Source organism: Falco biarmicus, chromosome 4 (genome assembly GCF_023638135.1).
Source record: "Falco biarmicus isolate bFalBia1 chromosome 4, bFalBia1.pri, whole genome shotgun sequence".
Classification (NCBI taxonomy): domain Eukaryota; kingdom Metazoa; phylum Chordata; class Aves; order Falconiformes; family Falconidae; genus Falco; species Falco biarmicus.
In genome coordinates, this window is record NC_079291.1 from 11306410 (window position 1) to 11322634 (window position 16225).

General features: G+C 38.2%; 1 protein-coding gene across 1 annotated transcript in view; it reads left to right on the forward strand.

The window, feature by feature from the left end:
- STT3B (STT3 oligosaccharyltransferase complex catalytic subunit B) overlaps positions 1 to 16225 on the forward strand; it is a 52826-nt gene that overhangs the window by 34323 nt on the left and 2278 nt on the right. Inside the window, exons 7-15 of the mRNA XM_056338664.1 lie at positions 1552 to 1698; positions 4430 to 4478; positions 6149 to 6303; positions 8040 to 8251; positions 9096 to 9283; positions 9736 to 9907; positions 12212 to 12385; positions 13428 to 13541; positions 14580 to 14792. Coding sequence (XP_056194639.1) covers positions 1552 to 1698; positions 4430 to 4478; positions 6149 to 6303; positions 8040 to 8251; positions 9096 to 9283; positions 9736 to 9907; positions 12212 to 12385; positions 13428 to 13541; positions 14580 to 14792 — 1424 coding nt within the window. The remainder of the gene's footprint in view (positions 1 to 1551; positions 1699 to 4429; positions 4479 to 6148; positions 6304 to 8039; positions 8252 to 9095; positions 9284 to 9735; positions 9908 to 12211; positions 12386 to 13427; positions 13542 to 14579; positions 14793 to 16225) is intronic.

The following is a 16225-nucleotide window of genomic DNA, read 5'->3' on the forward strand; positions in this document are numbered from 1 at the left end:
AAAGAAAAAGAGGTACAATTTGGTGTCTGTAGGGAAGTTTTCTTTCCAATTGATACATTATCTTTCTTTGTGCGAGCTAATGGAGGTAAAATGCCTCCGTAACACTGGATCAGTTACACGTTCTGACAAGCACTTATTTTGCACATTGATACTCTACTGTTCTGCAATATAATTTTGCCTTCAAGCACTGTACAATTGAAACATTCCTTATTGGTAAATGCAGTTTTTACTGAGCCATTTGGTTTTGGAGTTGATAGTCTTCTGTAATTTTTCAGAGTAGGTTAAATACAAATGACTTAAATTACTGATTAGGAGGCTGATTCTTAAGTAACTGATTTCAGTCTTGTTTGATTCTTTTTATGTCTTTAAAGTAAGTTGATTTTCTTCAGTAGTTGTTAACAGTCAGACATCCTGATTTTTTGATAGCAATAACCTCTACTAAGACAGATAGGTTTATGTTTAACTATGCACACTGTTTGTGTGATATAGTTTAGTTTGTTACATTCCTCAGGTTTTTTATGATGTGTAGTCACTTATCAAAATGTATTTGGGACAGCAATTGGAATATCATTAAAATTTACCAGAAAAAAACCTTTTTTTTAAAAAATGGAGATTCCTCCCCCCCCCGCGATCTGAATAGAATGAAAAGAGTAAAGATTATCAAACCATACTTTGTGTCTGAAGAATTTTTCTTTTATTTAGTGAATAGAGTTTGTGTCTTTCTCTGGGAGTCCAGAGCTAGTGAATTTGAACACTGCACCTCAAATTTATTGTTAAATTGAAGAAAGACCATACACTTGAGTTCTGTTTTCTGCTTCTGCCAGCTACCAGTGAATTTTCAGTTTAGAATGGACTAATCATTGGATTGAATGATCTTATTATATATATTGAAATGATTAACAACAGAAAAATTGTGTCAGAGTTCTGGTTTAACATTGAACTCTGAAGAGCCTTTTTGAGGGTGTGGGGTGAATTCTGGTGTTTCGACACTAGCTTTATGTAATTCAGTTGTTGATATCACAGACAAACACCACAAACTTGATATCACAGACAAACACCACAAACTTGTTTGTTTTGTTTTTTTCTTTCATTAAATCCTCCTGTTTTGTTCAGTAGCTTAATTTCCATGTATTTCTAAATTAGCCTTGTCTGTGTGTTGCCTGGGGTCTATGTCTTAACTTTTCACCAGGTCTAGGTATATTAACTTGTGATTTTGTCATAATCAATGCAATCTAGTTTTCAGGTTATTCTCTCCCTTACCCCAATGTAATTTGGGAGCAAAGAGGTGGTGAGTATTGAGGCTCTTGATGTAATAAGACAGGAATGTTTTGGAGAGTATTTTCTCTCATTGCAAGTTTCTGTCATTGCAAGACAGTATCATCCCTAATAAGTTTTAAAGGTTATTTGTCAGAAAGTGATTTTATACTAGTTTTGAGATGTAATGGTGTAGCTTACATTTATTTTTCTAATTCAAATGTAGCCAAAGAATACCAACTTCAACAGCTGTTACTGCTTTTGAGCACTTAAACAAAAGCTTTCCTTTTTCTTTAGGTGTGTTTGCACTGCTGCAGGCATATGCATTTTTGCAGTATCTGAGAGACAGATTAACAAAGCAAGAATTTCAGACTTTGTTCTTCTTGGGTGTCTCACTAGCTGCTGGTATTGTATTCCTGAGTGTCATCTATTTGACGTACACAGGTAAATAAATGTGAAACTAGTTTACTGTTGGGGCAGGTAAACCAGATGATCAGCATTTGGTTTAGTCTAAAGGAGTTGCTGGCAATACCACAGCTTACCAGTGCCCGTGTTAGGCTGTATTTCTGTGTCTTGGAATTCACTGTGTTTTCTGGGCTGCAAAAAAACCCCAACTTTGTAGCATCCTTTCAGGTTTATCCATGATCCAGATAATGATGTAAGAGGTTGGGGTAGATGAGGAACATAACTATAGCCAAAGCATATTATGAAGATATGTATAGCTAATCTATTCTGAATAGTGTTGATAGGTCATGGTCAGATTGCTCACTTTCTGAAATACTTGAATCTGATTTCTGCATGACTGGAATTACTCTCCAAGTTTTACTTTATTTCAGTGGTTCAGCCTCCAGCCTTCAAGGCAGTTCTACTCAGTGTCTTAGGAACAAGCTTGTCTTTTGCTTGGTTGCTATCCCCAGATGCCTCACTGCCATCTTCCGATTCCGTGCTATACTTCCTTGATGTTCTAATACCATACTTTGTTTTGTTCCCTTGATGAAGAAAAAGCAATCTTATTTTCCTAGCTAAATATAAGTTGCCCATGAAAACATTTACTTCTGCATGGGTTAAATTGCATGATCTTAATGTTGTGCCTAAATACAGTTCTGTTTTGTCATAGTTTTGTTTTGGAATAAAACCCACTTTTGTGAGACATAACTTGTCTGTTTTAACTGACTTCTTTCTTGTACTTGCTCTTTAGCAATGTTTCTGGCATAATTTTTTTTATCAGTTGTTTAACATTTTGAACTGTTTAATAGCAGTTGTTTGGTGTGGTTTTTTGGTTGTTCTTTTTTTTTTTTTTTTTTTTTAAATTATGATACCATTATTCCAAAATAATACTTACCATCTCTATTTGTTTGAAAGTCTTAAACTTACTGGTTTATGATTTGCTTTTCAGTACGTATGAGCAAATCCTACTAATACTTAGCAAAAATGTTCAGACTGGCCTATCAAAACAAAATTCAGCTTCTAAACTTAGTGTGCAGCAAAACATGTCTTCTGTTGCAGTTCGTAGGAAGTGCTGATTTCAGCTTCTGCAATTCACTGATCAGTATCACCGCTTCACTGGATGGAACAAATCTCCATCCCTCAGCTTCTGCTCTGCTGTGTGATCGGAGCTCCTGACCATCTCACACCACTCTGATCCCTCCCTATTTTCTTAATAATCCTCTTGCAGAAGGGTGCCCACATCTGAACTCTGTGTCCCAGGTGCAGCACTTGGAAGAAAGGGGTTTGAGGTTCTGGATTGAAATCCTGCCTGTGCTGTAAGGCATGTCGGCCACTCTTCAGTTTAGCATAGTTCACTATTTTGGCCTCTGGGTTATTTTTACTTTTTATTAGCCACCAGCTGGACCCCAGACCACTGAGTACTACTTTGAGCTTGTCAGGACAGCCCGTTTTCAAGCCACCGAATGGTCTGTTTGTCCAGCCCATTCTTCTTCAGCTTATACATATGACAAATGAGGAATATGGTTCAAAAAGTACTTAATAATGTATTTCAGGACTTTGCGATCCATGATCTTTTCAGGGACTCGGGTTACTCACCTGTAGTTTCCTGCATATTCATTCCTTCTTGCCCTTCCTATAGCATTGGCCATTTTCCAGGCACCAGGAGTCTCCCTTATCACCCTGATGAAGGTGGTGGGTGGTTATCATATCGGCCAGCTCTTTTCAGCCCCCTCAGGTCAATGCCATCTAATCTGGTGGTCTGGATACATCCAGAGAAGACCATAACTGGTAGTCCCCCATCTGCTGGTAGCTCCTTATTGTGCATGCAATGGTTTGGGAGCAAGCTGAAGACTGAAGGGCAAAATATGTCTTGCTGTAGAACATTAACCACAGTATTTAAATGTCTAAACTAGATACTAAACTAAAACCTTCAGTCAGATTGTGCTAATTTTAAATATCAGATAGAGGGAAGTGTGCCATGTGTCATGGCACAAATACTTGCGTAAAAAATAAAAGGATTTACCTTCCTCTTGTTTCAGCTTCTCTGTATCTATCTTCAGAGGGAGCTGAAACAGTTGTAAGGGAAGTGGAAATAAAATTTAAGAAGAATCTTACTAATAACTTTCAATAATAACTTCTGTATTTCATCTGATTAAGATACTGTTTCATTTAATCTTATGGTATTCAAATACCTGAAGGCTTTTTTCAAAAAAAAAGAATATGTAAAGCTTATGAGCATGTCTAGTAGCAGCTTTTCTATTTTATGCCACATGTAGATCCATAAGCAGAGAAACAATAGGAAACTGGTGTTTCATTGAATATTAATGTTTTGGCTATAGATAGTTCCCAGTTTCCTGCTCAGGCATTTCAGAAAAATACTTTTTTATCAATTATGTTTTCTTTTTCTTAAACTACTTTACAGAGTATATGTTGCTATCTGTCATATTCTTTGAGAAATATTTTATTTGTTATTGCATTGCTTTGACTTTTGGATGTGTAAGTGTCTTGATACTCAGTGACTGCAATGTGATCCTGTAAAAGTATGTTCTTCTAAAACTAGCTTCATGGTTGGTAGATTTTATAGCCTGCATAGTGCAGTAGGTCTGGTTCACATACATTACAAATTCAGTGAAATTTCTTTGGTTTTGTGCTATAATTTGGGGGAGTATAAAAATTATTTCATTTAAATACCTAGGCAGCAAAAGGGGTTTTTTCTTCCCTTTTTCAGGTTATATCGCTCCTTGGAGTGGCAGATTTTATTCATTGTGGGACACTGGGTAAGTAAGGATAAAGGATATAAGGATTTGGATATCAATAGTGTTCTACTGAAAACTAATAATCTTTTGCTTTCCTCATCCTCAAATCCGTTTAGTATTTCAGTCAAGGAGAATATAGTGGGCTTTAATCAGTTATCTAAAGAGAGCATTTGTAGTAACTGTTTCATGATCTTTGCAACCATTTCACTAATTTGTCTGTTAAATGTCTTGCTTCTTTGGAAGTCTTTGAATATGTAATTGTATGTTTTTCTATATGAAATTGTACTGTTTCTGAGCATAAAATAACCAAAAGCTGTAGCAACACTTGAGGACACATTTCAAAATTACTAGGAGCCTTAAGCTTCAGACAATTTTCATTACACAACATCACAAAGATGTTGCACGTATGATCCTGCATGTTGCCTGTTTATGATGTTCATACATCTGTTTTGTGTATACAGATGTCTACTCTGAACAATTCTGGTTTGTTCATGTGTGTTTTCACGGGTAAAAACCAATGGTGTTAATCTTTTGTTTTAGTTAGCCTTTAAAAATCCAATGTTAAATTCTCTAGCCAGCAAGGAGAATGGGACTAAAACTGAAAATACTTTTCTCAGTGAAATATTTTAGGGTGAATTTCAGTTGGTAGATATTTTTTTTTTTTTAAGATTAAAAGCAAGGATAGGAGAACTTTAAACTTCTGCAGTTCAGGTTTTTTCAGGCTCCAAAGTCCAGCTCATACAGGGTTCTGTACCAACTCTGTAATAAATGTAGTTGAATACATCTCAGTAAAGAAGCCTCAGATTTATTTGAAGAACATACAGATGTAATTCTTTGCCTATAAATGAAGTGGTCTACATATATATATATATACACACACACACACACATGCAAAGCTTTAAACTTTTGAGGGCTTGTCTACATTAGAAAATCTTATTGTGTTAAAACACACAATGCAGTTTTGAATGAGAAGTAGATCTCAGTGAAGAAAAGGACATATATTTGGTACCTCATGTATCATTCAATCACGTAGCGCTCCAGATTAGGTCCATATATATATGTAGCTGTCTTTAATATAGAGTACAGTTTTGTCCTTGTCTGCACTGAGTGTTTGGCACGTTGTTTAGTTGACATGTGTTTCCATGTGTAGACAAGGCCTGATTATTATTTTTTTTTCTTTTTTCCCCCAGCATCTAAACAATGTGGGGGCATCAGTAACTGGTCTGGGATTTAATACTGTAACTTTCTGTACTAAGAAAATGAAGGGATTCTGTGTAGAGGAGAGTTTTCAAAATAGTGTTGAAAATCAGGGAGACATACTGGCATGGATGATTATCTCTTCAAAATGTAATGATGGGGCTTACATAGCTATGTGTTTTCATTTTGGTACATTTGGCTTCATGTTTAACCATAATAAAACAAAACATCCATAATTTTCATTCTTTCAATTACTATGGAAATAATCCTTTATATTGGTGTTTTAAACAATTCCATACACCAAATAATTCCTAATTACAGTAAGAACTGGGGACTTTTTTGTTATAAGTTTCATCGGATTTCTGCTGAATAAACCACTTGCCATTTTAAATTAAAATGCTTCCTTTGAAATTAATTTCAGAATTCCTAATGTTTACAAGTTTTAATAATTTTATCTTTTCAAAATAATTTGAACTGAATTTTTTTTAAAAAAGGTATGCGAAAATTCACATCCCGATCATTGCCTCTGTGTCTGAGCATCAGCCTACAACATGGGTTTCCTTCTTTTTTGATCTGCATATTCTCGTGTGTACTTTCCCAGCAGGGCTGTGGTTCTGTATCAAAAACGTCAATGATGAAAGAGTCTTTGGTAAGAGAAAATATTTCAAAATTGTTTTGAAAAATCTTGCCTTCAACTTGATACTGTTTTGGTTTTGTTTGCTCTAAGCTGGTATATGGCTCGTTCTAAAAAAGGTTTAAAAGTGATGTGTTTAAAGATTATTAAAAGTTGCCTGCACCCAGCAGTATTTAGAACCGTTAATGAAAATGCAGAGACTGGTGAAATGGTGATGGAGTGTCATCCCAAGAGGTGGGATCGAAATCATTTCTCGGTATGGTTGTGTTCTGCAGCTGGAGTTGCGTGCTTTTCCACATGCTGATCTTGCAAGCCACGTGTCAGGGTACAGTTTCACAGTACAGTTCAGGCGTTCATCCTCAAATGAACAGCTCAGGGCAAAGGGAAGGTCCCTACCCTGTGCAGGCTGCAAGGCAACTGACCCTTCCTTGGGCGTCTGGCACTTATCCCATCACAGATGATGATTCAGAATGCCTTTTCTTTCCAGATTTTCTGCTATTTTAGTGAATGGAATCACTTGCTGCAGAAAACATGCTAAATAAGGCACAAGCCCTAAGCGGAGGTGTGGGGTCTCCCTATGTCAGTGACAAAAATAGTTTATTTGTACAAAGCTGTACTGTGAAAGCAAGCTTTTAAGATTGTGAATGAGGCTTGTAAGCATGTGGTTTGGAGTTGTAGCCCATATGGAGGAGTAAAGATCACTCGGGTCTTGGGCTTTTACATGGACAAGAGGCTCCGAACTAATGTAGCTGCCTCGTAAGATTACCTGAGAGGTGTGTGGGCAGTGGGAACATTTACTGTGTTAAATCCAGTGACTCAGGGGTATTCTGCGCTCTGTGGCTTACCAGTGCTGGGCAGCTCGCTTTCAGCCTCCTGCTTCTGCATCATACATTTAAATCATCATAAAAGGGACCTATGAGTGTGAATGGAGACCCATGCTACTTTGTACAGTAGGAAAGATTTATATAATATAATCTGATAATAAGTGACCCTTGATGATTCCTGGGGCAAATCTTGCACAAGGGTGTATTGTTAAACTGTAGCAGACAAGGAATAACCACTCGCACAATAGATGTTCCTAATCAGTGTCTACAGGTTGGTTTTGTGGGGTTTTTTCCCCTCTAAGAAAACTGTTCTGAATATTCCTCACTGCTTTGAAAATCTTGTTTGCTTTTTTTGGGCGGGCAGAGTGGAGATAATATCAGGAAGACTTCCTTCAGAATAGTGCTCACAATATTGTATTATTTGTCTGTATGGAATTATAATGTAGACAAGCCCCCAATTTTTGTCCACAGATATCTCTAACTTAAATTAAAATCTGGTATTTACATGAAATTCTAACACTTCCTTTTGCTTTTTCAGTTCCAGTAACTTGTTTGGTCTAGGGCTGTTTGACCTTCTTAATCAAATTAAGCTCCCTATTATTCCAGTAATATTTTTGGGGTGTGATATTAAATTTCACTAATAATTCACCTTTTGACACATCATTAATGAATATGAAAATGGGGTTGTGTTATTGTTAAGAGCTGTCAAGGTGAATTTCAGGAAGGGTTTGAGGTTTAGAAGGGATAAATGTTAATTGAACTGTATTTCTGTAAATTAAAAAGCAATGCAATGCAAGATACATACTCAAGTCTATACACACGGATGCTCAGCTCAGTTTCAGAAGTAGTTTTATAGAGAGCTTTTATGTGTGCAGTCAGAGAGCGTGTTATTTTCTAAATGTCATCAGTAGATTTGTTTCTTTGCAGTTGCTCTGTATGCAATCAGTGCTGTTTACTTTGCTGGTGTGATGGTTCGGCTGATGCTCACTTTGACTCCAGTGGTCTGTATGCTGTCTGCAATTGCTTTCTCCAATGTTTTTGAGCGTTATTTGGGTGATGATATGAAGAGAGAAAATCCACCAATAGAGGACAGCAGTGATGAGGATGATAAAAGGAACCCTGGCAACCTGTATGATAAGGTGAGTGTAGGGAGCAAAAGTTAGAAGACGGGAAACAGCTTATTTTTACTGTGGTTTCCCCACACACACACTGAATATTTTAAATGCCACTAGAGGTCTGAATCACAAGCATTTAAATTTAGAACAAGTATTGATGTTCTGCAATAAAGTGTAATTGATGTCCTAAAAAATAAATAATCTGTGTCGGTGTAGAAGTGGTTCCTTCTGTCTTCATTGGTGATAACCTTCAACCTGAATGATGTGTACAGTGGTGACCCACCTTTCCATTGAAGCGATGGCAATTGCTTGCTCTCCTTAACCAGTTATAGCAGTTCTGTGTCGCTGAACCTTTCCCTCTTGTGTTCCTTCTTAAGATGTGGTGAAATTAAAGAATAATATATTTTATGAAAAAGTATTTCTATTCATAAACTTGCATACTCTCTTCATCGTGAATTAGGTACTAATGTTGTTAATCTCTTAGGCTTTGTTATACTGACCCTGACAGTGCGTGAGCTTTGGGTTTCCCCCTTTTCCTCACAGTAAATACCTGTGCCTTTCTCTTTTCCACCCTGCCTCATAAAAAGGGCATAATCATACTGAGCCAAATGGAAGAAGTCATGCATTGACTTTCACATAGTAGCGTTTTTTTCTTCTGAAAGAGACTTTCAAGGACTCGCACGTTTCCACAAGTTGCTGGATTGTTAAAATATTATTTTGCATAATTTGTTAATTTACAGTACAACTTGGTCTAGCTTTACAATATCCCTTATCATTTATGGGGGTGCATTTGGTGAAGAAAAAGGCATGGGTTACGTTGCCGAGGGTGATAAAAGTTGCTGTAACAGATATATTTGTGTTTGTTTAGGCAGGCAAAGTGAGAAAACATGTATCTGAACAGGAAAAAACAGAAGAAGGACTGGGTCCCAATATCAAAAACATTGTAACAATGCTGATGCTGATGTTGTTGATGATGTTTGCTGTTCACTGTACCTGGGTAACTAGCAATGCATACTCCAGCCCCAGCGTTGTTCTCGCTTCCTATAACCATGATGGGTAAGTAAGGTCTACAGGTCTGAAAATAACTAAAGGGCAAAGGCCTTTCTACTTCGTTTGCATTAGCAATTTGCTTTACCTTCTTTTTATATTAAGGCAGAATTGTCACCTGAATAAAAAAAAATCTGAAATATTTAATGTAAATACATAAAAATAATCCTATCCAAAGCCAATAAAGATGACGGTTAAAGAAAAGGAAGCTTTTGAGTCGATTGGGAAGGCTTGTTTATGAATATATATTGGACTGGAAATGCATTTAGTCACATCCTCAAAAGTTTCTGGCTGTTCAGCTGTCAGTGGCTCCAAACTTACGGCTGCTGGTGACTGAATCCCCAAAAGGGAGCTGAACGCATACGAAGACCCTTATTTGAGAGCCCAGATGTATCATGGTACAGTTAATTTGTGGCTAGCATGTGTACCAACGTTAATAAAATGAACTCTTTGTTTTCCAGCACTCGGAATATCCTAGATGACTTCAGAGAAGCCTACTACTGGCTGAGACAGAACACAGACGAGCATGCCAGAGTGATGTCATGGTGGGATTATGGTTATCAGATAGCAGGAATGGCTAACCGGACAACCTTGGTGGATAACAATACTTGGAACAACAGCCACATAGCCCTGGTAAGGGTGGCAATTTTCTGTGGAGTAGAAACACCAAAATGTTTATGTTGCAGTTGAGTATGAAGTTGCAAATGTCTGTTGATAGATAGTATGATATTAATTCGTATGTGTGAAAAATTCCATAGAGTGAGAAACACAAAGGTGGAAGAAACATATTTTTTTTGCATTTATTAGAACTCAAGTATAAAGAGTTTTGGGGCTGGAAGGGATTGCTTTTGCTCTGGAGTTTTGTTTACTTGGAGTTCCCAAAACTTGGCTTCCACGTCAGTTTCTCCTTTTCGTGGGAGGATAGCCAAAATCTAATGTCGCCATTCCCCATGTGGTTAGTGCTGTGACAGCTTACCTGGTACCACTGCTTCACTGGCCCTGGCCAAACAGCTTGTTTCAGTTCAGCAGTGTCTTTGCTGACTGCATTTTCGAATGGCACGTGAAAGCTGACCACATGAAACAGCAAATTTTCAGGCACCTTGGAAATTAGAGGTTTATGAATAGTAGCAGAACTCGCAGATTTATGCAGTTCTGTCTTCTCAAGTTTGCAGACAGACAAAATATCTGTAATTTCTTCTGCTTCTGAGGAGTGTGTTTAAGCTTTGTGCTTTGTTAGCATTGCCTGTGGTTACAGGGGCGTCACCGTGGGCAACTTAAACTTTTTTCAGAAACAAAAAAAATCTCTATATTGCAGGTGGGTCACAGTCTTACTAGGTAATCAGTTATCACTCAGTGGCCTTTTCTTCCCAGAAGACCTGTGTCATGCTACATGGGCAGAATGGGGGAAGGGCTCGAGGAACTATTAAGATAGTTTTTGTCTTGTGTCAGTAGCTAGTACAGCAGTTGGACCAGATCTGCAGACAGTGTTCAAAATCAACAAATTAATCGGGCTGTGCTTTGAGCATGTGAAGTCCTGGAAAAATGTATTGGAGCAGGGGGGATCACGTGTGCATTCTCTTGACAGGGGCAGGGAACTCACATCAGCCAAAATCAAGCTGGGGAGATTGCACTGTTGATGCTAATACGGGTGAACAAGCCTTCCCGTGCGCTCTGAGGCATTTTTCTCTTACTTTGGTTGTTGACCTGACAGTGTTAGTGTGTTTTGATGGACATTCAACTCTGATAGCCCTGTGTACCCCCACCTCTTCTACAAGAGGTAGAAGTGCAGCTAGTGTATCTAAACCAACAGATCCCTGCAGAACAAGGTGCATCACGTGAGTAGTGAGACCGTGGAAGTAATCTGTTTTGCATAAGCCCAGTAACCGTATGCATTACAGCAATTAGCAATGATGGCTTGTAAGAAAGAATTCTCTCCAGTACGACTGCTGGCGCTGTCAGGTTCCATTTCGGAATGAATACTCCATAAAGGACAACGCAAGCGATAAATGTGTGTGGTGGCCAATACCTGAACCTGTGCTGTAAGCGAGGCGTGCCCTGGAGTCATGTGCAGATGACTTCCTCCTGCATAGAAACTGACATCTGCCAAATAACTTCACATTGATTAGGGTAATGGCCAAGAAACTGAGGGCGTCAGTCTTTTTGACAGATTGCAGCCTAAGCCTAGTGTTTTCTAATTATGTTCTTAAGTGAATGTTACCAGTTTTGATGCAATATTATTTATATTGTAGTTACTCCCTTCCACTACAGCAATACGATGCGATGCCTTAAGTACAGGAGCTTCAATGGCAAACCAAACTACTGAACTGAATGCCAGTTACTGACCTAAATTCCAAAGCGTGGGAAGTGACCAGTATACGGAAGAGGTTCTGGATGCAGTTGTAAAAAGTTTTTCAAGGCCAAAACTACATTATGGTTTTAACTCAAGGATGTCTCTGTTATGACATTTTCTCTGCATAATTTACCTTGAATTCAGTACTGAGTGTGCCTGTATGCTACAGAGTACAACGCTGCATGGCTGCTTCATTAGTGAAGGACAGAGCTCGAGGGGGAAAAAAAACCCCAACAAGAAACTACTAACATTTGAATAATTTATTCATTTTGGGCTGTGTCTAAAGCTTTGAAAATAATTTGTGATTAGGTATTCTCTGCAACACTAAGTTTTTGGCAGTAGAGCCATGACTCGAACAATCTGTAGGTGCTGCAAAAGGAAAACGCTTATTGCTATGTTTTGTACTCAAACCAGTAATTTCAACAGGTTCTAAAAATTCACAATGGGTTTTATCTAGAATGAAAATGTCAGCTTCAGTTGGCGTGTATGTATTCTCAGGCTTTGGTCTGTCAGGTGTTAGTGATCTCAGGATCTGTTTGATAGGCAGCTATGCAGATATACTTAAGATTATTTTTCCTATGATACAGGTGGGAAAGGCCATGTCATCAAATGAGTCAGCAGCATACGAGATCATGAGAAGCCTGGATGTGGATTATGTTTTGATTATTTTTGGTGGTGTGATTGGCTACTCTGGCGATGATATTAATAAGTTCCTGTGGATGGTGAGAATAGCAGAGGGGGAACATCCCAAGGATATTCGGGTAAGTAGAACCATACACAGGAAAACTGAAGCAGCTGAATACTGCATTTCTGTATGTTCATCTCTATTTTTTTTTTTTCTTTTTTAACCTTTATTTATGTTGTTGCTTTTCTGGTAGCGCTCATTACAGTGGAGGTAAATCTCTACTACTTACTGCAATTTTATTTGAAAAATGTGTTATGGGTTGTTTTCCTAGAACAGTAGGAGTGCAGAGGCCTGTAGCCCAGTTTCTATCAATATTTATGGTTGTGAAAGGTCAGTAATCTCAAAAGCTTTTCACATTTTTTTTTGCATGACACTAAAAGTACAGGATATCTTTTGTAATTCTTGTGTGTGTGTCTCACTGCACCATCACACTTGGAAAAAGTAGGAGTGTTCAGACTGTTTAAATAGTTGGCATTACACATTTCTTCCAACTCTGTAAAAGTAGGAGACAAGTTCAAGTGTTAATATTGGCCTGTGTGGAGTTTAAGTTACTCTAACATTACAGAGATTGCAGAAGCCTGTAGTAATATTTTCTTAAGCCTCACAAAAACTTACAGATACTGAGCACAGGCTTAAGGGAGTAGCCCATGTGCATGGTTTCATCTTGTACCGGAGATCAAAATAAGAGATTCGTTTTGTTTAAACACTGTGCACATACGAAGCTTATGGTAACGTTGCAGACCTCGTATATTAACAATACAGTGTTTTTCACCTTTCTGAAGAATAATTTTGATAGATGCCTAACTAACTTCTATGTTTTGAGATCAGTTTTTCCAGTAACTCTTTACTGTGAAGTGACAAAACTTGTACCAACACAATAATACAGATTTAAGAAGATTGGTCCACTGGGGTCTGGGTTACAAACAGTTTGTAACTATTTTACCTTTAGTGAGCACCATCATTCTCTGTTTTAAGACTAGCTTAAATTAGCTTTTAAACTGTAAAAGTCAGTTTAGATTCTTTATCATAAAGCTTTTTTGCGGAGAAGGGAATGAGAAATGACCCTAAATAGGAGTTTAGTTTATATTGACTCTTTGTATCTTCCTTTCGTTTTAAAGGAAAGTGATTACTTTACCCCTCAGGGAGAATTCCGGGTAGACAAGGCAGGTTCTCCGACTTTGCTGAACTGCCTCATGTATAAAATGTCCTATTACAGATTTGGAGAGATGCAGGTTAGTGCTACATCTACTGAATCTTATTGAAATGTGAGAAAACGTGTTATTTTGATCTGTTTTCCATCTTGTAGATTGAATGTTGCTTGTAGTAGCAGAATCAGAGGTAAGAGTCACTTTTACAAATTAAAGCACATCTAGGCACAGCCTAGCGTACATAACCTTTAGAAAAAAAGCATTTCTGCTGCTAACCTGCGCCTGTACTTAAGCTTTTTTGCTGTCCTTCATGTTGCTCCAGATGTGTATCTTAAATCCATGATGCAGTGCACTTGCTAAAGCATTAACTGTTATGTGGCAGAGCGCTTTAGATCTGTTTCTTTATAATAGCAACACAGAAGTGGACTTGTTAGTTGACTACTTAGTATCTGTCAGAAACCACCTGATTTCTGTCCAAGTCACATCAGTGTTTTAAACAACGCTGCACTTAGGGTGTAATTCTCAGAGTTGTCGCTCCCCTTTTGGGATCATCAAACATACGTATGTAGCTAGTCTGCCTTTGTTTGCTTTTTTCTTTCCTGTTTTCTCCCCTTCGCCCCTGCCGAGGGCCCTTCAGCCTTGATGTGTTAGCACAAGAATCCTTTATTCAGCTAAAATTGAGGCCAGCGAGTCTTATTTGTAACGTGGGGGGGTGTCAAATTTAACTGATAAACATCAACTATTTCTGACTTGCACAGAAAGTGCAAATTATTGCACCATGGAAGAGACAGCACAAGGGAGCAGCTATGCTAAAAAGCCACCGCAGGCTCCGCACCTCATTCACTTGAGTAGTTTAATCTCTGAATGTAGACGTGATATTTCTGTTGAGACATTAAGTGCTGTCTCCTACGACATCTGTAGGGATAAGAATGAATGTCTCTTTCTCAATTGTAAAAAGGAACTGAGAGGTTTTTCTGTTTTTCTTCAACCAGTGCAAGAGAAGTGTTGTCCTTTGACTAGACCAGCTGAAAGCGTTGCCTTGTGGTACGAAGTACCGCAGTTTGCATTGATGGGTGTTTTGGGTTTTGCCTCAAACTAACATGCAACTTTCAATCTTTATAGCTGGATTTTCGGACACCCCCAGGATTCGATCGTACACGCAATGCTGAGATAGGCAACAAAGACATTAAATTTAAACATCTGGAGGAGGCCTTTACCTCAGAGCACTGGCTTGTTAGAATATACAAGGTGAAACAACTAGACAACAGAGAGACATTGGATCATAAACCTAGAGTAACCAACATTGTACCGAAACAGAAGTATTTGTCAAAGAAGGTGGGTTCCCAGTGAAGTAACTGAAAGGGGTCAGGAGATGAGATGGCAGTTTATTTTTAACAGTGAATCACATAGCTGGTGAATTATGTATTTCCACTAGCCAGAATGTTACGGATACTGTTCATGTTAGTGTCCAATATCAGACCTGCCTGCTGGTAATAATTGTTAATTTACTGTCTGCTTAACTTAAAAGCATGTGAAGACACAAGGCTAGATTTTTTTTAGGCAGAATGCTAACTGGAGATAGTGTGTCACTGGCTGTTACAACTCTTCAAGTCTTCATGTAACTGGAAGTATAATCTAAAGTACATCCATTCATGTTTCAGTAACTATGGCTCACTAAGTAAATCATGTGGAAGTTGCTTTCTGACTTTGTTTGAAAGTAGTGATGCCTAGAAGTTAAAAAAAAATGGCAATTTTGTATGAAATAAATTAAATATGAAACTTTTGTTGACGGAACTGTAGTGTCTGGCTGCTTACTGTTTGAAGTCATCTTCACGGTTTTAAAAGCGGTAGCTGTGGTGTGCTACTTCAGCCTATTTAGAAAGGCGTGTTACCAGGGGAGCTGGGGAGACTCTTAGCAGCCATCTCCTTCACAACATCTGTTTTCTATATATTCAACTATATGTTGCAAAAGCAATTCCAGAATCCTGCCAGAAACAAACGTGTAACAAACTAAATCAGTAGAGGCAGTGAACTTGCACTGTGTCTTGGAAATACAAGTAAGGAATGTTAGAGGGTAGAGATGCTTTTTTTTGGTGTTTTGATGGAAGTTCATAAAATAAGGTATTTGGGAGTTGCCACTGAAGCTAGATGTATCTTGAAAGGAAGTTTATAAACTTTACTGTACCCATCATACACTTACAGTGTAACTTCTCATCTTAAGTGACAAGTAAGGCTGTACTAATTCATAACAGGTGCGCTGACCCCACTTAAGCTGTGGACGTGTCGGTTCTTTGTCTTGAGACAGGTTAAAAATTGATGCAAATTCTGATCCATCACCAACACTTGCAGTACAACGAACAGGCTCTACTTGCCGTTAAGGAATGGGAGAACGAGCATGGGGCGAATGTCCAAACTAGGATTTCTGAAATGGATTCTGAGGGCTGCTTAGTAGCCACAGGTTTTCAGCAGTTGCTTCCTTACTGGGAATTCAGTCCATCTCCTATCGCCCTCTCATGTTAGGAACGACATTGCTCAAGCTCAGAGATGTCACATCCGAGTATTATGCATTACTTTGTGTCTGTCTCACTTTATAATAATAAAAAAGTTGTTGTTGTTGTTATTAAAAAGCTGTATTTAATTGACATGATTGCTGTGCTTACCAGCAGGCTCTAAGTGCAGCCAGTGTGGGAGCTGCCTGCTGTCTTGATTTGTCGTGGCAGGCATGTTAAATGTACAGTTCTACCTGCCACAAACTAACTCTATTTATA